The 22,175-nt window shown below is 38.7% G+C and overlaps 1 protein-coding gene across 4 annotated transcripts in view; it reads left to right on the forward strand.

Annotated features, from left to right (window-relative positions):
* The window catches only part of ZRANB1 (zinc finger RANBP2-type containing 1), a 48,082-nt gene that overhangs the window by 19,929 nt on the left and 5,978 nt on the right, over window positions 1–22,175 (forward strand). For all 4 annotated transcript variants that reach the window (XM_052799425.1, XM_052799423.1, XM_052799426.1 and 1 more), the window contains 6 exons: window positions 7,126–7,313; window positions 8,926–9,079; window positions 11,531–11,602; window positions 12,154–12,352; window positions 16,258–16,378; window positions 17,243–17,372. In XM_052799425.1, the coding sequence (XP_052655385.1) occupies window positions 7,126–7,313; window positions 8,926–9,079; window positions 11,531–11,602; window positions 12,154–12,352; window positions 16,258–16,378; window positions 17,243–17,372 (864 nt within the window). The remainder of the gene's footprint in view (window positions 1–7,125; window positions 7,314–8,925; window positions 9,080–11,530; window positions 11,603–12,153; window positions 12,353–16,257; window positions 16,379–17,242; window positions 17,373–22,175) is intronic.

A 22,175-nucleotide genomic window follows, 5' to 3' on the forward strand; every position in this document is an offset into this window, starting at 1 on the left:
TACCTCTGACAGATAGAGGGGATAAGGACATCTTTCAACAGTTCTTCTTGCATGTGTGCTGCTTTGTCCTGTAATGATATGTTAGAAACATGCTACATGGGCTGTATGTAGGGGTAAGAGCTGTTTACATGGAAAAAAGAATAGGTGATCGTCATACTTGCATGCATTGGATGGCTTCAGGTTTAAGGTACATGTTTTCTTGGAAGTTACTTATTTTTAAGCTGATGCAAGTTGCTGAGCTTGATGAATTTAAAAAATTTAGTGTACAGAAGGTTCTGTCTCAAGCTGTCATTACCTAGAGACTGATCTGCTGTTGATCACATGGTAATACTAACAAGGGAGATCCTGGAAATGAAGAAAGAGGAGAATGAAGAGAAGGGTGTGGTTAGAGGCCCATAAAGATTTTTCAGACAGTCCTTCTCTTTTGTATTAATTGATGTGTCATATTTGCTTGCAAAGGAGTTCTTCCTCTAAGAGGAGAAACTCTTCTCAGACTGAATGGTTTTGGTGCTCAAAATGCTGAAATGGTGGAGTAGTTATTGATAATAAAACTTCCTTTATGACCACCTGATGCGCCCCTAGTGAATAGTTGGAAGAGGGTGAGGGCAGAGCTCCAGAGAATGCTACAGCTTGTGTGGTCAAACCACAGGTCCTCGGCACTCTCAATGCCTAGAGGAGCAGTAAGATTCTTAGCAAGTGTCAGAATTAGGCTTTAATGGGTCAGTTGATCAGCCCCTCACTTGATGGAAGGTCACCTTGGCACTTAAACCAATCTTAGGATCGGTCGGTAGATGAGTAAATGAGAGCATATGTATGATGTAGACCACTTGCAATTGTATCTGTAGCAGAAGAGAAGCAGCACAGGGCTCCATGTTTCTGACCTGGTGTATGTTACAGAGGGATCTGTCTCTGCTTCTGACTTCTAAAATGCATCATTTGGTTATTTGAGAAATCTGCCTTCTATTACCAAGCAGTTCAAGGAATAGTGAAGTTGATTACTGTTGTCCCACATGTGAGGCACAATGACCTCCTTAAGATGAAGTGTTTCCTTTTGTAGTCTACTCAGATGTGAGAACACATTGTTTACTGTGGCATTGCTACCTCCTTGAATCAAAGAAATCTCGAATCTTTGGGTGGTTCTTTAGGTATTTTATCTAAACAGAGGCATCTTTGCACTCTTCCATTAATTTAGCAAAAAAATGTATTTATTTTAGCAGGTATATTGTTGAAATTAATTCTCTTTGGTTTTTCTTGTTTCATTTCAGCTTAATCCTGTTCAACCTTTTCAAAGATTTAGAATGCTTGCCCTCTAGTATATGCAAGACTGCATATGTGCCTTTTATACAGTGATGCTTTTACCTTTTTTGAGGATCAGGAGCCTACTGCAGAATCAGCTACTGTAGGCTGTGTGATCCCCTGCTTTTTGCTGCTCTGCAATTACTCATTTGTCTCTGCAGCGGTTCGACTGAGGTATTGTTGCAGAACCTTTAACTACATTGACAGCAAATGTGGTTGAAGTGAGGGTTGCTATTCTCTGTTCTTACTTGCTTTCAGTCTCTCTGACTGCATATTTAAACCTTACTGCTGTTGGGAGCTGTTTGTGGAGCTGGTGGGCCCCTGTCCTGACCTGCTAAGGCAGTGCTGCTGCCCAGTTCTGTCTCCCCCAGCCTCTCTGCTGCCCTAGAGATACATGGCGGAACTGCATCAGTCTGTTTGAAAGAATTTGCCTATTTCATTTGCAAGTTGTGCCAGCCAGTGCGCTCTAGAAGTATCAGACAGATAGTGAAGTAAATAAAGGCTGCTGCTATAGTATTTTCTCTGGAAACTTTTACATCTGGCTGTTCTGAAGTCATTGGGACTGTGCAATTAGGGCAAATGAGATTTAGTTTTCTAGATATGCCTGTAAGCTCTTGCATATTTTCCAAGTTTACTTAGCTGCACTAAACCCTATAAATATTTACATGTTCTAAAGAAGAAACTTAATAGCACCTTAGCTGAAGCAGTTTGGTTGTAGCAGCTAGGCTGATTATGGGCTTATTTAATATGAGCAAAGGTAGTACTGATATCTAATAAAGAAGATAGTTGTAACAGTTGTAGCAGGAAAAATACAGAATCAAGATGGTACAAATAGTTGTTATTGTGTGATTAGTATTTTTTAAATTTAGTCTTATTTAAATAACTTATTCTCTATCATGTGTCTTCTCATGTATACTGAGATTGCATATTCCTGATCTGTGCTATCTAAGAATCGGGGCTTTACTAGAAAGAAAAAACCTTGGCTCTCAGTGCTGTGAAAGAATATTCCAGTAAGAAGAAATGCCTGAATTGCAAATGGGAACACAGTTGAACCTGTAAACACAGAATATTAACTTGCACTTGTATTTTCTCATGACGTGGGTGCAGCACTTAGCGTTTTGTCCTGTCACTTGGGATGTCAGGCTATAGTCGTGTGTTTGTGCATTAAGCAAAGCAAAACTTGTTGGGACACACACACACAGACTGGCATCTTCAGTTGCAACACTAAACTAACATTTCTGGAGTCCACTTCAAAGAAAAGCTGTTCGTGCTGTGGATCAGAAGTAGATGTTGAGTCATAAAGATCTGTTTGCATCTGTGCAGTGCTTGTAGCTAATCAGAGTTATGCCCTCGCAAGAGGTCTAGCTGCTGGAGCACTCAGGGGGGCTGTGTGAACAATCTTAAGGCAAATGCCCCTCTTCCTTTTGACATTTTAACAGTCTGAGGAATGCAGTGGGTGTCAGTGGGGAATAATCCAACTGGCATGCCACTGTGTCAGAACACGATTCAGAAGCTGCTTGTGTAAGTAATCAGGCACTTGTGTGTTATGAAATGTAGTGAATTATAACATCAGTAAATATTTCTGTAATATTTCTTGTAAATAGTGTTTTGTTAAGCTTTATTTAAATAGACTTAATGAATTGGAGGCTCTCATTCATCTGACAGAAATCAAAGCCATTGTAGGAATGTGCCTCCTATTGTCAATAAAAGCATATTCAGACTTCATTTTGGAGTGGTGATACTGAATTTAGGAATTGCAGGCAGTTCTTCTGAATGTTGCCTGTAGGCAAGTTTACCGCATAGTTTTGGGGCAAGATCTGTGTTTTCTGGTTCAGATTTCCGGCAATCTGCCTGTTATTACTGTATTTTTGCTTAGTGTTCACTGCAGCCTTTGATTCTACTGACTGGCACTGTAAGCAGGCTGGCACCTGATGAGCTGTCAGGAATTCTCCCTGTTCTTTTGAAGTAGCTAAAACGGAGTAGATATTTGGGAGATTGGGTAAAGAGAAATTTGGACTTCTCTTGCTGTGGCTAAGAGGGGCCAAAGAGGCTTGTAGTGACCATAGAACATTGGCCCTGCGGTAGCGATGCTCTGGGTACTTGGGTCATAGTTATTTCAATGCAGGTTAGTACCAGACATTAGAGCATGCAGCAGGTTTGCAAGAGGAAGCTGCTTATAAGGAGATAGGCTTGTAGTGGTCTCTGCGCAAAACATTATGCAGAATGAGCCCTGTATGGTTTGATTTTGTGTGTCATGTTTATCTGTTGAGACTCTGTTACAAAACAGAGTTAGTGCATCCAAAAGTGAGTTTGTCTGGACTTGATGTAAAAATTTCCTGATGCTTCCCTCCTCCGCCCACCCCCCAAATAGTCACTTGGCTGTTTGGATTAAGGAATAGAGGATGACGAGATATGATGCGTGCACATAGTCACAGCACCATCCCTCCATGAGCTGTAACTGTGCTAGACTGATGTGTCATTTAGCACACCATCACTGTTCTTCACTTCTAGATAAAGTATTGCCAACCGTATACCTAAAACACATTTACTGTCTCCATTTTTTTAAATAAGGCCTAGAAAGCATACACAGTTTGCCTGGTTTTGATGTATGTATTGATCTTTAGCTTAAACTTCATCAGTGAAGTTTAGAAATGTACTTTTAAATGACAGCTTGTATAACAATTTTAGTAATTAATTCTAGGACATGGGGCTTTTAGGAATGTCAAGTATTGCAAGACGTGGGAATAAACTGCAAGAACTGGCAGTACTGCATACAGCACATGTCACTGATTGAATCCTTACTGCAGCTTGTAGTAGTTAGTGCTTGAAGGCATTGCCAAACCTCACATGGCTGCCTCTCAGCATCAGTCTTAGACCTCAGTTGTTGCTGAGGTTTGATTAAGAGTGGGATGATAATAAGTTGCCTTAGCAGCTGAGGGTGGGGGACTAAAAGAATAATTACAAATATGAATTGACTGGGCACTGACTTAAGGCTGTAGTAGCATGTATTACTGTGTAGTGTGTACTTGATAGACTGGCCAGCTGGAACTGTTACGATGATTTGGGTCTGATCATCTGTCATTGAAAGATCATTTTGGGGATGTTTGTTTGAATTTTGAAATTAGTCTGGGATAGTTGGATTGTCAGAGTGGCTACCTACCGGTCTTGGGTGGTCTTTGGTACGTTTGTCATTGGGTGGTGTGCTGGAAGGTACAGATATGGTAACAAGAATCTTTTCTGTGTCAATAGAAGTGGTTAAAATATAAAAGGGTATGAAGTGGCTATTTGTCTTTAACAAAATGTCTTTCCTAAATGAATAAAATAATAAAAAATTAAGGGTGTTATAAGATGGCAGCGAATCTGCTCTTCTATCAAGATTCTTCTTTCCCTGTGGATTCTTGGGTTTACTAACAAGTGATCTTGTGCCAAAGCTGTAGTGTAACTTGTTTTAAGAGGACGGGTCACGAGAAATTGTCTGACTTTGATGTCTATGTATACATACATATCTACACACAAAAAAAAAAATCCCCCAAACCCCAGTAAGTCAGTTTGCTGCATTTGGTTGGAATGACATATCACAAGCAGCCTTCATATTGCCTTATCAGTGGCATAAATGTGATTGCAAGGAAATAAAATGCTACACTTGGCATTCTCGTTACGGATACAGCATATATTGACAAAACTGTACCTTTTGCTTTGGTATGTTTTAGTTCCACCCAGAAGTGGAGATGTTGCAACAGGAGCACAGCTATGTTGCTCACATCCCGTATTGCATTCCTTTGATGCACGTTTGGAGAACATCTTGAAAACCAGTGAATTTTCAGTGTTTGTTTCCCTTCACTGAAGTAGCTTTTCTCCATCAGTAGCAGCTCCTTTCTTTAAAAGAAAATACTTTATCATCAGCAAAGGTCTAACTTGGGGAACAATAACTAAAATTGGACAGACAAAACTCTTGTCTAACGAGTTCTTTAACTCATCTGGGGTGAATATGCAGGCAAGTGCTTAAGCAGAATTAGACATTAATGCTGGAGTGGAGTAGGAATGTTTTCCTGTACAGGCAGACCAGAAAACTTAGAAATTGTTGCCCTGTATTGTTTTCATTCTGCCCTGGCCTGTTAGGACTTTTGAGCCCTTGATGAATGGGTAGATGTTGTATGACTGAAATTTGCAGCTGAGTTTGTATTCTGGAACTTCTCTGCTTTAGACTACTGTTGAAATGAATAATCTTAACTTTTATCTGTAGAGGCTTACTAAGCAGAGCTGATAACTTTGTAGAGAAATGTCTTGCACTGATAATCCACCCCCCACGCCCCCCCGTGTTTCTTCTGAAAGCTTTGTAATCTCAGTATTAAAAATGATAGACTTTTAGCAGAGTTAAGAATGCTTTCCTAAATCCTGGATTAACCAGTAACCCAGCAGTTAGTGTGCTCCTCTGGTCGTAGGCAGTTCCATTTGTTGTGTTTGTTTTTTTGATTTTTGGTGGGTTTTTTGGTTGTTCGGGTGTTTTTTGTTATTTGGGGTATGGGGGTTTTTTGGTTTTTTGGGGGTTGGTTTTTTGTGGTTGGGTTTGGGGGGTTTTTTTGTCTATTGTTTGTATATTAGTCCTGAACAGCAGTGAGTGCCCTGATTGAGACTTACCTCTTACTTACCTCTTTCCTTTCTGATCAATTTTTGAGTCTTGGTAAGCAAATTGAGTGAAGGATAGACTTGAGTTTCAATTTCCAGCCTCATGGCCTCTACTCAACTGCTGACTCTTAGGAGTTGGCAAGGAGGTTTAGCTACAGAAAATAGGGGAGAGGGTTTTCTTGTTTCTGTGATCTGTGCTCTTCTGTTGTTGAGCTGCTGCAAATAGGGCTGCTTCTCAATAGTGAATTAGAAGTATTCTGTTTACTTCTCTATTAAAGATGGCTTTAAGATCACTTTTGTTTCCTCAATTCAGCATTACGCTGTTCTCTTATGAAGCATATCTCTAAAATAGAATCTTTATATTTGAAGGAACTTCTAAATTTAGGAAGTCTTATATTGGAACTGATACTGTTAACACCACCACATCTTGTTGATGGTGTATTCTGATAATTGCAGCTAAGGAATGCTTTCAGCATGAATGGTCTTGATATGAAGCATGATACAGAAGTCAGAGATTCCTAGGGACTTGAGACATTCGGGTTTCCCCCCCTCCATCTTGCTTTAGAAAGTACACACAGTGTGTGTGTGTAATTTCTCTTTAATTCAGTTTTAATAGAGTATCCTGAATGGTAACTGCATGAGTTCAATTAGTAGCAGAGATGGTGAGCTGAAGAGAAACTTTGTGCTCTGTACCCTCTTCCAACACTGTTTTAAACCATATTTGGAAAAAAGAAAAAACACTTTTGTTCCAAAACCCTTTTAATAGATCTGTTTCTTAGATCCAGTAGTTTGTTTTTAAGATAAGTTAAAAGGGAAGATACAGTAATCAAACTGATCTCTGTAATATGAATGAATGACTTTCCTTTAGTACTGCTGATCAAATGAAACGCTAGCGAGTATGTTATACTAGGTATTTCATCAAGGGTCCTCGGCACCACTTCATAGCTGGTGCATTTTGATCTGCTGTGTCTTCCAACTAGTTTGGCTAGTGGAAAGGCTCTAGGAGGTGAGGTAAGTGTAAATATTTTGTAGTCTTATGTTTAAAAAAAGAAATAAAAATTTGCAAGTTTCTTAGTATGCAGTTGATCTTCATATGTTAGGTCTGTATCAGAATAGGTAAACTGTGTTAAATAAGATAGCTCGATCCAGAATGGCTCATTCACTAGCTAAAACGAATTGTATTTATTTTTTTTTTTCCTTCAGGAGTTGTAGAAGGTGATTTAGCTGCTGTTGAAGCTTACAAGTCATCAGGAGGAGATATTGCCCGCCAGCTTACTGCAGATGAAGTACGCCTGCTAAATCGCCCTTCTGCTTTTGATGTTGGGTACACGCTTGTACATCTGGCAATACGCTTTCAGAGACAAGATATGCTAGCAATTTTGCTTACGGAGGTGAGTTACTTTGGCCCTTGAGTAGATTGAATGGGAACTTTATGTAACTGCGCCATTGTTTGCAGCCAGTGACATGTAACTTTATTTGCTAGAAGATAGAGGCTGATATTGTTAGAATACATGAATTGCTGCTTTGTGCCTTTGTTGACGTTTCTCCTTAAGAAGCGAGTTTACTTTAAGACTGTATGTATGTGGTGGTCTTGAGGATGTTCAGTTTTCTCATTAATGAGCAATCTTGGCACATGTTCTGACCTTACTGGCAGTGGAGTGAGCTATTGTGAGGCTTCCTGTGCTTTGGGTGGGGGAGAGGAAATGCCCTGAAAGCAAAACCCTGAGATCAATGACAGCGTAGTTTTTTCCTGAGTTTTGTTAATGAATAAGTCTACCTGGTCGGTCTTCCCTGGTTTTCTTGGGAACTTCTCTCCCAGAGAAAGGCCAATTTCTTGCTTTGGAGAATTGCTGTGTTGTTTCCCGCCCTTTGCCCATTTTACAGACTGGTTGGTTCCTCTCTGTGGTCTCCTTGCTCTTGCATGTTCCACTTCCTTGTATATTTTTATATGGTCCGCCTCACCTCTGGTGATCTTTGTCCTCTGCCATCTTGGTCTTCTTACTTAGGCCCATAAGTAATTCTGTTATCTTATTTTGTTTGTTTCCTTCATCTCAGACTTCTGGTTCCTCATCTGATCAGAGCCAAATTTTTATTCTGCCTCCTTCCCTCTTTTGATGCTTAATGCAATTCTGAAAGCATGTGTTCCTGAGAAAAGTAGCATGCCTGAGAAGCTCATTAGGATGACAGAAAGTGTCGGGTTGAGTAATTAAAAAGAGTAGATGAAGCAAGACAAATGTACCTAAAGCCTTGAGAAGAGTATATATTTATATGTGGCTAGTATCAGTAGTTTTGTGCTGCTTACATAGCTATCTGGGTGGAGTTGCACATTTAAAAACAAGTTAATTTGCTGAAATACTGTCTTACAGATTTTTCTGTTCGGTTTTGTTTCTAGGAATACTTACTCAGCATACCATTTGTGAAAATGCTTAGTAGTGTTTGAGCCACAGTGGTACTTGCCTTTGCTAGGATATTAACTAGTGAAAATGTGTATGTTAAAGTTGTTTTTTTTATATATCTAGTGTCATCCCTGGGTCACTTGCCCTGTATCATTGAATGAGTTCCTGCTGCCAGTGGTGATCTGGAGAAATTTAAGTATCTTAGCTTAGTATTTGGGAATATTCTTTGTAGGAAACTGTCTTGTGCTGTGGTAATGAAGTTCTTTGTTAAATGTACACTGGGCTCATGCATAAGTTAAGCGGTATGTTTCCTATTGTTATCTAGCTCTTACCTGGTTTTTTTGGTTTCCTTTTCCTGCTGGAAGTGGTCACCTGTTAATTCACTTCTTTTATTTGAAGAGGTTTTTAACCAGCTTTATGTTATCAGCTACATGACAAATGAGACATTAAGTCATTGAGAGTCACTAAACATTTAGTCTTTCAGGTTACCAATGTTTATACTTCTGTTGCATTACTTGCTAACAAATTGCTGTCCACTGGTGGTTATCACTCCTAAGTCTATTTAACTAGAAATAATACTGAGTGCAGTAACCGTGTTATGTTACAGGTATCGCAACATGCAGCGAAGTGCATTCCTGCCATGGTGTGTCCAGAGGTCACAGAACAAATTCGTCGTGAAATTGCTGCATCTCTTCATCAACGAAAGGGAGACTTTGCTTGCTATTTTCTGACTGACCTTGTAACATTTACGTTACCTGCAGGTAGTTACAAAATTCTTCTTACTGATGGAAGAATTTTTTTTTTTTTTTTTTGGTCACCTAGTTGAGGATTGCTTGTTTTGGATGTATACTTTGACTTTCTGATGGTGGTGCTGTGTGTGTGTATAGGTCTTATTTATGAAGTTTTAATAGCTTAGGTCAGATTTAGTAGTTGAATTTGCTTATCAATATTCAGTATTTGCACACTTCAACCCATACGTTGTTCCTGTGAAGTGAACATCTGTTGTATTCTTTAGACACAAGGAAATTTAAGAAAAGTGGTATATTCTAAGGAAAGGCCGCGTTTAAAGTTAAGATTGGAGCCCAGATGTTTCTGGGCTCTAAAATGACTTTTCACATAGCTATGTTTGCTTTCAGTCCTTTCCGTTAAGGCCCAGAGCTATTATTTGCATTTGTATATGGTCATAGCAGTAGCACTTTTTGAATACTATTGAGATACTCTGCAATCAAGAGAATGTTTGTCTACTAACAAAAAGCTATTAGAAGACTTTTAATCTTCAGTAGCTGTTTCCTTTAATAGAAATGCTACCAGAGGTAAGAAAATGCATAAATGGAAACTGTACTAATCAGCAGATCTGTTTGTCTTTTCATGAAGCAGTAGCATTGTTAAGAATTGTAATTGGAACTTTTTTGGTTGAATGTTACCTCATCTCCTCCTCTTCAAAAAGTCTGGATAATAGTTGCCACTTGTATATCAACTATCTGAGGGGCTGTATTCAGTTGTATTCTGTGGGTCACATATGAGAGGCAGACAGCGTGGGTGTACAAAGTGTCTAGAGACTAACACTTCGTTGCTGTTTGGGGGAGAGAAGCGAAAGAGGCAACAGAAGAGTTTTGTAACACACGTGAGAAATGTTGCTCTTGCTGGAACTGAGGAGCTGTTCAGTATTTTCAAGAGACATGTCTTAAACTGCTGTGCATCTCTTTGACACATGTAATGGCCATTAAATAATTAAGGAATAAGAACGTTCAGAAGCATCTGTACATCAAAACTGTCAGTGTATTTCCACTTCCATCACACTTAGTCAACCGAACAGCTTTTGTAGTCAACAGTTAGCAGTTGGTCTCAAGACAGCATTTCCAAGGATAGTGGTATAAATCACACAATCCTATTCAGATATTACCTATATGATGTAGTTTAAGAACCAGTTTCCACACGGTCTTTCAAATAAATGGATAAGATCTTCCTGAAGAGCCAATGCGCAGACGTTAAAGTGCCAATCTTCTAAATTGATGGCTGGCCACTGTAAGCCAGTTTTAGTTTAAAAAACCCTAATCAATCATACAAAAAAAACTCCACCCCACAACAGCATGCCTGCACCAAACAATAGTATGCTTCAGTAGCAACTCATATGCTTAAGATATGGACTTCACTTTTCGAAGCCCTAGGGTATGAGGTATTGAGCAGGACTGGCAGATATGACACTGGAATTGAGAGGTCTGTGTGCCCTTGAAATACCACTTAGAGCCCAGTCATCATCCTGTAGACTGCCTGAAGGGATGCTAGATGTTTTTGTTTAACTGTTTGATTTACTTCCTTAACTTTCATATATTTAAGTTTCACAATTGTGCTGAAGCTAGCAAAGTGTCTCTAGCTGCTGATCTGCCTAGCAACCCTTTACTACTTACCTTGTATTGAAATGCAGGTCATGAGCAGATCTTCAAGGTGTAGCAGATGTTGTGTGTTTGTGTTTCAGAATGTGGGGCAGTGTTTGTTATTTTACATGATACAGGAGTCACAAAAGACTTTTTGTCCATTATACAATTTTCTGCCTTTTTTTTTTTTTTTGAGCTAGATCCACAGTTGCAGATTCTGTCTGTAAAGCTCTTGGAACAGTTGTCAGTAGCGGCATTTTCTGTGTCATAGCTTAATAGTTTTCCCACTTGTTTTCTAACCTGCAAACTGTGGCCTGCAAACCATTGGGGTTCTCTGAACTATATTTCATTGAAGTCTGCATGAAATGACTAAGGAAGTGGACGTTTTGTACAAGAACAAGTCTCTTGGCAAACTGTACCTGTCCACTGGGGGAGACTGGGGAGGGGAAACCATTTAGATGGGTGGAAAACTATTGCTTAGGATTGAAACTATCCTAAATGTAGTAGGGTTGAAAATACTCTTTTTTTCCACCTCAAAGTGGTTCTCTACTTCACTTTCTCCTTCAGAGAAATCCATTCTTACCCTACGCGTGCTGTGACGATCCTTTCCGCATAAAAGGTATGACAGTCAGTCTGAGATACATATCTGCTTCAGTGTGCTTTATGAAGCCTACATGGTCACAAATGACAGATCTGAAAATAGCGGCAGCATTTCAGAGGAGACATAGGGATGATAGGGTGAAAGCTGTTGCGTAAGTTCTCCTGAGCATCAGCTGGTAATGTGTCTCTTTTACAGTAACATTAAGTGACTTTTGTATTTGCTTTCTATTTTTCCAGATATTGAAGACTTACCACCCACAGTCCAAGAAAAGTTATTTGACGAAGTACTTGATAGAGATGTTCAGAAAGGTAAATGCTGTGAGAATAGCTAGAATCTCTTCTTGCTTTTCATTAGAGAATATTTCTGTGATTTTAAAAAAAAAAGTGCACGTGTGTATATATGTGGCTTTGTTGCCTGAATTAGTTTTAAATATAGATTCGATGCTTTCAAGTTAATCTTCACCCTGGAATTATTTTAGAGAGAGAAAATGGAGTCTGTAGAAATCGTGTTTATAATGTATCTTTGAATTGTAAAGATTTTTAAAACTTTACAGTTTTAAGTTGTAAGCTCTTTAAAGAAAACTGAACAAATCTTTCCACTTCAGTAGCAATCCTCAAACACATGATATGATGCTTTATTTAAGGCTATGGTTTGTTTTGGGGGTTTTTTTTCCTTCTTTTCTTGACAGTATTTCGCCTGAGGAATGCCTTTAGTTACTGCAGTTCACCTATTTTTGTAGTATGAAGGAAAACTTAGTTTTATTCATGTAAATTGTTGAGATTATGCTATTACTGTGCTGTTTGGATTCTCTGAGACTTCAAATGAATATAGGTTTTAAGAGGCTATTGTCATGTTGCAGAGCTAGAAGAGGAATCTCCCATTATTAACTGGTCACTGGAACTGGGTACGCGCTTGGACAGCAGATTATATGCACTTTGGAATCGGACTGCAGGGGACTGCCTGCTTGATTCAGTACTACAAGCCACTTGGGGCATTTACGACAAGGATTCAGTGCTGCGGAAAGCTCTTCATGACAGTTTACATGACTGCTCACATTGGTAAGTTAGTTTTTATGTCAGCTTTAAAGATAGCTTTCCATGTAGCATAGTAGTTGATAGCAGTATAGTATTAAAAAGAAACACAACCACCACTCCCCAATTTACTGTGGGTTGTGTGCCTCAGAGATGTTGAGTCACAGCATGATTCATGTAGTAATCTAGATCTAGCGTATTTTAAATGACAGCACTGGAAACTTGGACGTTCTGAACTCAGTGCCAGTATGTGATATTCAGCACATAGCATTTAAAATAGAGTAAAATATTTTATGCTGTGTGCTTGTCAAGAGTGCGCTAACCACAGTTACTAAGACTGGAATTTCTGTATACTTGCAATGTAAATCATGCACATGCCATGCCTTGCTGCTTGGTGGAAGCTTTGCAGAAGATTGTTAGTAGAAGATAGCCTTTTATTCCTGTATAAACTTTTCAGTATTTTCATTCCATCTGCTTAGTTACAGCTTTATTCGGTATTGCTCTTTTTGTTCCTGTTCTGTCTGCTAAAATAATGGCAGTAAAGCACAGAGTGTTGACGTTTAACTAGTGCTGTCATTTGGCCATAGAATTAATTTATCAGTCTGTAAAACAACTTTTGTTGTTTTACACTGGCAACCTGCTTTAGTCTGATGCTGTGGTTTGCCTCTGCTAGAGGAAAAATTCTTAGAGTTGGACCACCAGCAGTGTCCAACAGCTCTCAAGTGTGTAATGGGACTATGGGAAGAGATTGATAAAGATAAATAATGTAAGACACAGGCGATTAGTTTTCTTATGTTCTTGTAGTCAGGGACAAGACAAACAGCATCAGCAGGCATACTAGAGAGAGAGAGCCTGTCCCCTTGCTCTGTGCACTGCGCAGGAAATCAACAACAAAGGTTCATTTTAGGGGTACCTATAAGTAGCTTTTGTGATTACTGTCCCCAGCTGCCTGCTGCTTGGAGAAAACTCCCCAAACGAGCATCCGGAGCTGGATTCAATAAAGCAGTTCTTCAGTAATAATTCTCCCGAGAACCTGTTTCCAAATGGATCTGTCACTACTTTAGAGTTGTTTATAATGGAGTGTGCATCTTGACCATGCAGGAATGTCCCTGGCATCACAAGCAGTTCCCCTGAGGCCAGAACAGAAATTTATGATAGATCAGGTTTTGTTCTTTATGGTAACAAAACCAAGCATGGTATCCAAAAACATGCTGCAAACTATTGAGGTTTAAACCAATCTTTCAAAATGTTAATATTAACTGTTGTTGACTTAACTGTTGTATCTAACATAACACTCATTATTTAGAGTGTATTAAATCTGGTTAAGCTTTTTTAGTTCATGTTCTAGACAGAATTTGCATTTTACTCTGAATTTACTTAATCTTTCTCCTTACTGGAAGCACAGTTGTTTTTTTAACCGATTCATGTGTTCCTTTATGGTTTGAATACAGTTGCCTACCTTCAGTCTGGATAATCTTGCTTGCTAGTTTGTTACTGGAATAATTAGTACAGGTTCTAGTACAAACCTCTACAGAGCTACATCCTTAATAGGAACTGGTCTGCCTGAAGAGACTGTTAGCGATGGAAATTCTTGAAGAGTCAACTGACATGTTAGTGGTGATACTAGATCAGAATTGAGTCATAATGCCTTTCAAAAAATCCAGATTGAGGCCGTGAGAAGTCTTTTAGTTAAGTTCTGTTGTAAATTGATCATCCCGTACATCCTATATTTGCTGTATAGATTCTATGTGGGAAGATACATTTACTTTTAATTTTGTGGGCTAGGATGTGCAGCAGATAAGAAGCGCTGTTGTTGTCACTGGCTTTAATGATACTTGCTGAAGGAAGAGGCTCTTAAATGCAATCACTAGTCTCAACAACAGTATGCTTAAACTTTTATCTAGTGGAATTGTTCTTCAGAGCCTTCACAAAGACACTTAAAACCAGGTATTTTTATAGTCAGACACAGAACATTCATGTAACTCATTTGGCCTCATTTTGTGATGTTTGTTTAGGTGCTGAACAAAGAATCTATTTACAAGAGGCAATCTAGTGTCTGGTACTCGGAAAAAGCTCAATAGGGAAGCTCCCAGAGGCTCTGGCCTGTGGAGTCTTTTCCACTCACCTTTTAAATTAAAAACCTAGTTTACTCAAAAGTGTGTTCTGATTTGTCCCTTTTTGTATTCCACCATTAGCTTTTGGTGGAGAATGGGCATATGCCCTAGGTTGGCTTTCAGGGTTTTTGTGTTGTTTTTTTTACAGATGCATTCAGTTCTCCTGTGTTAAACTAAAAAGTTTGTTTTAAATGAGATAAAAATCTTGAGCCTTGACTTCTGTCTACAGAGCTACCTCCTGTGAACATCTACAGATAACTGTGTCTATGGCTGTCTAACTCAAGGAAGAAACTACTTTAGGAAAACACTTTTGCAGAAGAGCTTTTGTGGGGATAGTTTGGGTTTTTTCTTTGGTTTTTTTTTGTTTTCTTTTTTGCCCTGCCCCTTCTTTTTTTCTTCCCCTCTCCCTCCTCCCCTTGTTTTTTCTTTTCCTGCCTTTGTCCTGTTCCCCCCCGCCCCCCCCCCCTTTTTTTTTTTTTTAGCAGAATCTGATTAAGCTTTTTTCAGGAGACCTGGCAATTAATTCATTTAGCACAAGGTGTTAGGTTAGAGATTTCTGGGGGAAAACAGGCAAAATATCTATCAGCTGCAAAGATGGAGGCTGTTGATCTATTTGGATAGAAACTGGAATGTAGGTAGATCCAGGAGATTCCCTGTAGATGTGTTAGAGTGAGTGAGCACAGAGACCTATCAAAATGTCTTACTAATAGGTCTTTTAAGCCATGCAGAAATTTTAGCTGTACTTGGGAAGGCCAGCCTGGTTGGTGACAGCTGTTACATACACCAAGATTTTAGGATGATTACATCTTTACTGAAAGCATAGGAAAGGTTTCTTCCACACACACCCACTGTCTGTTAATTTTCTCAGATTTTAATTACATGAGTTCATTTCAGTGACTTTTTTAATAAGCTGAAATTCAGAATGGTTTCTTTGTGTTCACAGTAAAGGCCATTGTTTAAAAGTTGGCTTAGCACTCTTTGCTAAACGCGTGTTCCTAATGTGAAGTTGTGGCCTTTCCATAGTGTGGTGATCAGACTGAGTTTAAAATGTTAAAAAGCCAGCATCTGCTTTTCAATGTGTAGGTCATTTTTCTTTTTAATTGATTAAGATAGATAAAACATTAGGACTAAACTAGTGTACAAAAATGCTAATTTTAATTTAAACAGAAAAACAGAAATCCTGTCACTTTAAAACTTTCAGTGTAAATTGGATTAATCCCACTTTCTATATTCAATTCTTATCCATGCTGCTTTATAACTGTTCCACATAATGTGAAATTACCATACTCTTTGCTCCAAAAACTGATGTAAAACAGATTCTGCCTCTTAACCACAGCCTATTTGAAGTTGATACGCAAGTACTTTGGAGTTAGTTGGCTTGTGATACGGTCAGCAACAGAGAATACCTGTATTGTTTGTGTGAGAAGAATGGGCAACTCCTCTTAGGTGAAATGGAATGTATTAGTTATGTTTCCTGTACATCAACACTTAAATAATCTTAAATAAGGCTTCGAAAAACCTATTACAAGAAGTATCAAACTAGCTGGGAGCCTGTTAGGAACTTGCATCTATTACAGCATGTCTGCTGTAGGCATTGCGATCCCAAGTGATCTCTTAAATGAGCATTACCAAATGGAGTCTCCTGAAGATTAAAAACCAAAACAAAATCCAGTTTCCCTGACGTATGCTCTCTTTTCTTCCCCCTTCTTTACAGACTTGATAAAAAGGATTACAAGCTTTGAATATTGCTATCAAGTATATGGTGGTTGAGTAAATATTTTTGTCTTTACTACTCTTTCTCTCTCTCTAACATTTTAGGTTCTATACACGCTGGAAAGAGTGGGAATCGTGGTATTCCCAAAGCTTTGGTTTACATTTCTCATTGCGAGAGGAACAGTGGCAGGAAGATTGGGCATTCATACTCTCTCTTGCAAGCCAGGTAAGAAAACTTCTTTATAGGATGTCTGTTAGAAAGGATACTCTAACCTCTGAAAAAAAATTTCAAGAACTCAAAGTATTCTTCAGGAATAAGAATTTTCATGTATAAAGGAAAACATTCCTCTTAAGCCAGTAATCTTAAAGTATTACTGGGTAGACTCTTTTGCCAAGATAGAAAGAATAATTTAAAATTCCAATTTTTGATCTTACCATTAAGCAGTACAGTACAAAAAAGTATGGCGCTCTTGGTGTCAGAGTGAGTTCTGTAGAATAAACTAATACACAATTGTCTAAATGTCCTGCCTCCTAGCTCCTGTAATACTTACCACCTAAAACAGGCCTACAAATCTGTAAGCTTACACCACTTGAACTTCAGCAAGTTGATGTTTTCTAACTCCCCTCCAAAATGAGATTTCCATTCCTATAAGCTTCCAACTATGGGAATATTTTTAGCTCCTCTTTTAAAGTATAAACACGATTTTGGTGTTACTTTCTTGTGATTTATTTCGGATGTGCTCTTTTCCTATCATCAAAAGGTATTTACCTTAACCTGTTGGCAGACGAATGAATTATTTTTAGACTACACGTTATGTGGAGTTTCACTTCTAACTGCAGAATATGTTAGATTGAATCTGGGCAATAGGACAAAGAATTATTTTGACAGATTTAAGTTCTTGTGCAAGCTGAAATGTTTTTGCTTCTATCCAACTGATATGTAATAGTCTTCCAGTCTTTTGTTTTCCTGTCAAAGCTAGATCACTCTTAAAAGCATTTTCTGTCTCAATTTGGAGACTGTTTTTCAAATTTTAAAGTAGAGAATGGTAGGTTCTGTTTTAAGTGATATCTGTCTTTGTGTTTGGTTCAGCCTGGAGCGAGTTTGGAGCAGACACACATTTTTGTACTTGCACATATTCTTAGAAGACCAATTATAGTTTATGGAGTAAAATATTATAAGAGTTTCCGAGGAGAAACATTAGGATATACCCGCTTTCAAGGTAAGCCTTTAGTTTTTCAAATTTAGCTTTAAAAAAGGTTCAGCTATAAATCATAAACATAAAGGAAGTTGAAAGGAGAGTCACATCAAGCTGTTAGCTGGAAGAGGGTGGAATTGTGTTGTAGGTAAATTTGCATTAGCTATTAAAAAGAACAAAACAGTCCCCTGAAAACTTGCAGTTTTTCATTGTATAATGGGCATGCTGCCTGTAGCCACAGTAAAAATGTGTTTTGACCGCCACTCAACATGCCTTTAGTCTATAATTTATATAAAATATTCTGATTGTGAAAACATATCAAAAGTTGTGTGGTTTGTACTGCTGTAAGACACAAAAGGTTTAATAAATGGAATTTGAAATTCCGTCCGCTTGTGGTACTATGGCTGTGAATGTTCATTTTGGAAACTAAACTGTATTTAGCATTTCCTGAAGGAGGCTTACGAAGTTTGGGTCGAAGCAGGCAGGTGTTAGCATTGGTGTAGTTTCTCACCAGAGTGACAGTGGTATCTGGGTGCTCTTTCAGGACGAAGGGGCATGCCTTGTCACCCTGCAGAACTGCAGGAGACCTTTTGTGAAGCAGCCCTTAAGAGCAGGGAAAAGCAGCCAGCCTTAAAGCAAGAGGCAAGGGTATACAAAGAAGGGTAGAGAAATTGAAGTAGGGTGGAGAATGATAAAGTTGGGCTTTTTTTGTAGTTGATTAAAGTAAAAGAGGTGGTAACTTGAACGTATGGCGTGGAGGCTGAAAAGGAAGGAATTCTGTTCATAAATGCTCTACCAACAGTTATTATGTGAGGTATAAGATTAGGTACCTTTAGTTACGATTACAAATTCACTTTTGCAATGACTGATAATGTAAATTTCACTTTCTGCAAAAGTGAATTCCATGATGTAGTTAAAAGGAAGTGTTTAAAATTTATCTGTGTTTCAGTAATTCACACTTTACAGCAAGTGTGATGTAAATACTGGCCTATTTCTCAAGTAGTACTATAATTTTGCATAGCTTGATCAGGTTCTTTCTGACTGTTTCTCCTGCTAGTCTTCTGAGCAAACAGCCTAACTATCCTTAAGATAAATTCGAAGATGTTTAGCTGACTCAGTCAGGGTTTGCTCAGACATATGTTTGTAGATTTCTAAAGATGCATATTCTATTTTGCAAGCCAAATACGTGTTTGGGCGACTTTGCTCTGTATTGCATGTTAACACTTTATTATTTAAAGAATAGAAACGTAAGAGGGGATTGGGAGCATCTGTACGTGCTCAGCTGTAAACAAAACCCATGTGGGAAGAACTGTTTGATCAGGCGCTGCGGCTGTGTTACAGGGTGTTAGGGCGTTTGTTTTGCCCATGGTTCATCTTCCTGGCCTCAAGTATATCTGCTTGATGAGTACTCTGCAGTTGTTTTCATCAATACATCACTATTTATTTATAGCTTACTAGAGGACTTCCCAAAACATCTCTTCTTGTGATTTTCAAAAAAGTATGCTAACTTTGGAAAGAGGCAAACCCGTAATGTATAGAAGAACTCCAAGCTGTGGAGTTGATGTCAAATGTGTAACCTATTATAACTATTTTGAGTCTTCAGAAGATCTGAGAAGCTGTTTGGCTTGTAAGTTTGGGGCAGTGGCAAAACTTCTTTATGTGAGGAAATGAAATACTTCTTTGAAGAGTATAAAAATTTGGTATTCTTTGTAGTTACATGTTATCTTTTATTTGAGGTGATGAAAGGATAGACTGGGGAAGAACAGTTATTCATGTGCTATAGACCTGACACCAGGTTTGTGTTGCTTTTAACTCAAAGGCTGAATGGTTTGCAAAATGTTTTTATTTTATAGATTGGGCATTGAGGCAGACAAGTGTTACATGGCCTAAATATGCTGAAATTGTTTTCTTGCTTTGTGAACCAGAAGGTAACTGGGTGTCTGGGACAACCTTTTACTAGACATGTGTTTCCAGGAATTAAGTCAGATAAATATTTATGACTTGTGATTTGCTTGCCACGAGCCGCATCCATCCATCCATAGAAACATGCAACACTGCGAACAGGTGAACTTAGGAGCCTTGTGTCAAATTACCTGGAGTTACTTCTATCCCTGTCCAACCACATTTTTGTGGTTAATGTGTGCTAATTAAATGCTAGCAGCACAGCTGAAACTGAACAGCCGTCAGACTCAGGGTACTACGGGCTGCCAAGACAAGTCTCCTGTAAATTGTACAAGGCTTGCTGTTCTGGGCTTATGTGTGAGCTTTGCTTAGCACGTGCCCCTTCAGTGAAGCTTTGAGGAGTGCTCGGGCTTCTCTGACTTGCTGTATAGTACCCTGCCTGTGTTTAAGACCACACTCACCAAAAAAGAGAGAGGAAAGAAAGATTGTGGGTTATAATAGAGATGAGGAAATGAATTTTTTTTTAATGCTTACTTAACATCATAGTTCAGTTTGTAGCACCTTGGAAAAGGTACTGTAAACCCCCTACTCACCCCTGAAATCTTCTCCCTGATCAGAATTTTTTTCTCCAGGGATTCCTTGTTCCAACTTGGCATCCTTGCTGTAACTGCTGTGAATCCTATAACTGACAGCCTCCTTGTTTCCTAGATTGCAACTGTTTAAATATTAAGGCTTCTGCGTGAAAGATCTATTTACTTAGCCTCAAGTATGCTCCTGGTCCAGCTGCATGTATTTAATGCCATGAATATACAGCTTTTAAAATGAAACAGGAAAAAAGGTGACTGAAATTAGTATCGGATCAGGTTGGAGAAACTAAATCCTATGTGGATGGCTTCTAGGATAGGTTCTAGCCCATACTCTTCATTTTCTGTGGCGTGTGTGCATGTCAACTGTTTTTACGCTACCTTCTCAATTTATATCAGATTGACTTTTATAAATCTTAAGAGCACTAGATATTCTCCCTGGTAATGCTTGAAATTCCTTTCTTGTGGAGCTCATCACATAAATATTGAGGAGGAATGGAAAGTGTAACACATCCTTCTGTCTTGGGGAAATTATTAGTGTGGAATTTTTACTAAGATAAAACAATGATTAAAAAAATTTCCAAAAAGTTGCTGAATTTCAACGTGGAGATTATGTCGAGGCAAACAGATTAGTTCCACTCCTGAAAGGTCATGTCCTTATGTCTGACGCAGGAGTTCTGCGTTGTTAGATGAGACATGAGATGTCCCTAGAGATGATACCCTTTGCTTATCAGTGATTTCTGTGCTTGGGGCCAAAATCTACCAGTTTGAGGCAGCAGGGCATTAACTATCTGTATTAATTGGCAATAAATTAAACTAAACTTCCCCAAATTGAATCTTGTTTTGTACATGATGGTAACTGGTGAGTGATCTCTCTGTCCTTGTCTTGACCCACAAGCTTTTCATTGTGGTTTTTCCCCCGTATTGCCAAGGAAGGGGAGTGAGAGAGCAGCTGGGTGGGTACGCGGCAGCTAGCCAAGGTCAGCCCACCACAATAGTGTAAGTATCCCGAGGAGCTGGCACAGTTTGTGAGTGGAAGGAGGGGACCTTTTGATGTATCTCTATGATCATAACTTGTGGAAGAAGAGGGGTAAGCGGTCATCCTGAGGGTGCTGATGCTTTCAGTTCTGAAAGGCCTCGGTAACCTAACCAACATGTATGTGGATAGCACCATCGTATTTAAATGAAGCACACAATATTAATAAATGTGTTGCCAACCCTTGCTCCTTGATTTGTTTTGGTGATGCTTCAGCCTAAAGATTGGAAAAAAGTTTATGAAGTTATTTCTCTGAGTATGCATGAAAAATGAATTTCCAGGAATTGAGGGACTGACTGTATTACATTTGACTGTTCGTATGTTATTTTCAGTGTAACTTTGAATTTTGACCAGATGTTGGGTTCTTTCCCCAAATGTACAGGCTTGAAATTTTTTGAGTAGCACTTACCCCTTGTTCTGCATCTTTTGTGTTTAGCACTGGATTACAGCGAGACTGCATTGTAATGGGGATGGGAGGAAGGGAGCGCTAAGAAGGTATTAAATGGATTTGTCCTTAGATCTAGATGTTATAAAAACTTGTGTGAATCTTAATCTAAAACAAATGGAAAGACTTTTAGGTATTTCTTGGTTGCTAATTCAAGAATGGGGAAAAAAGGGACAAATATTTACTGGTAGCCCGCACTAATTTTTGCTGCAGCAAAGACACATGAGTTCTAAACTTAAGCAAAACCTCCAAAACCACCCCCCTGCCTCAGATTTCCATTTTAGCGTTGCGTTTCCATCTCCATGGATGTTGAAGGAGAAGTGAAGTGCCTTGTTTTGCTGCAGCGTCTGTTCCTAACTTACTGGCAGCAGCTGTACTATGAAAGGTTGCTATGCTACATGTGCACTTAAGTTTATGCGTGGCTATTTTTAAACTGTCACAAGGTAAGGCATGCTTTTGCTTAAGTTGTCTTGCAGCAGTACACACCAAGAATTATTTATGTTCCTAGAAGAAAGGAGTTCTAGTTTTATTTTGAGACTTCATGCACCTCAAGCAAATTACTGTCTTTATTGCTAAAAATGGTGGGGAGAGAAAAAGTGCAGTTTCTTTCAGAATCTGTGACATCAGTAATTTGTTGTATCTGAGCAAAATAGCATCAGCTTTTCAGTGTTTGGGGATTTTTTTTGTTGTGGTTTTTTTTTTTTCTTTTTTGAGACTAGATATGCATAATTGATGTGGGTTAATTTAATCTATTAATACAATGTTTATGAGAAGTCCCACTGTCTCTGGGATGGGCTACATACTTAGGTGCTGAATAACATTTAGTGCAGTAAGTTCTTTTAATAACAAGTTTTGTAAGC

The sequence above is a fragment of the Harpia harpyja genome, chromosome 10, assembly GCF_026419915.1.
Source record: "Harpia harpyja isolate bHarHar1 chromosome 10, bHarHar1 primary haplotype, whole genome shotgun sequence".
In the NCBI taxonomy this organism is placed as follows: domain Eukaryota; kingdom Metazoa; phylum Chordata; class Aves; order Accipitriformes; family Accipitridae; genus Harpia; species Harpia harpyja.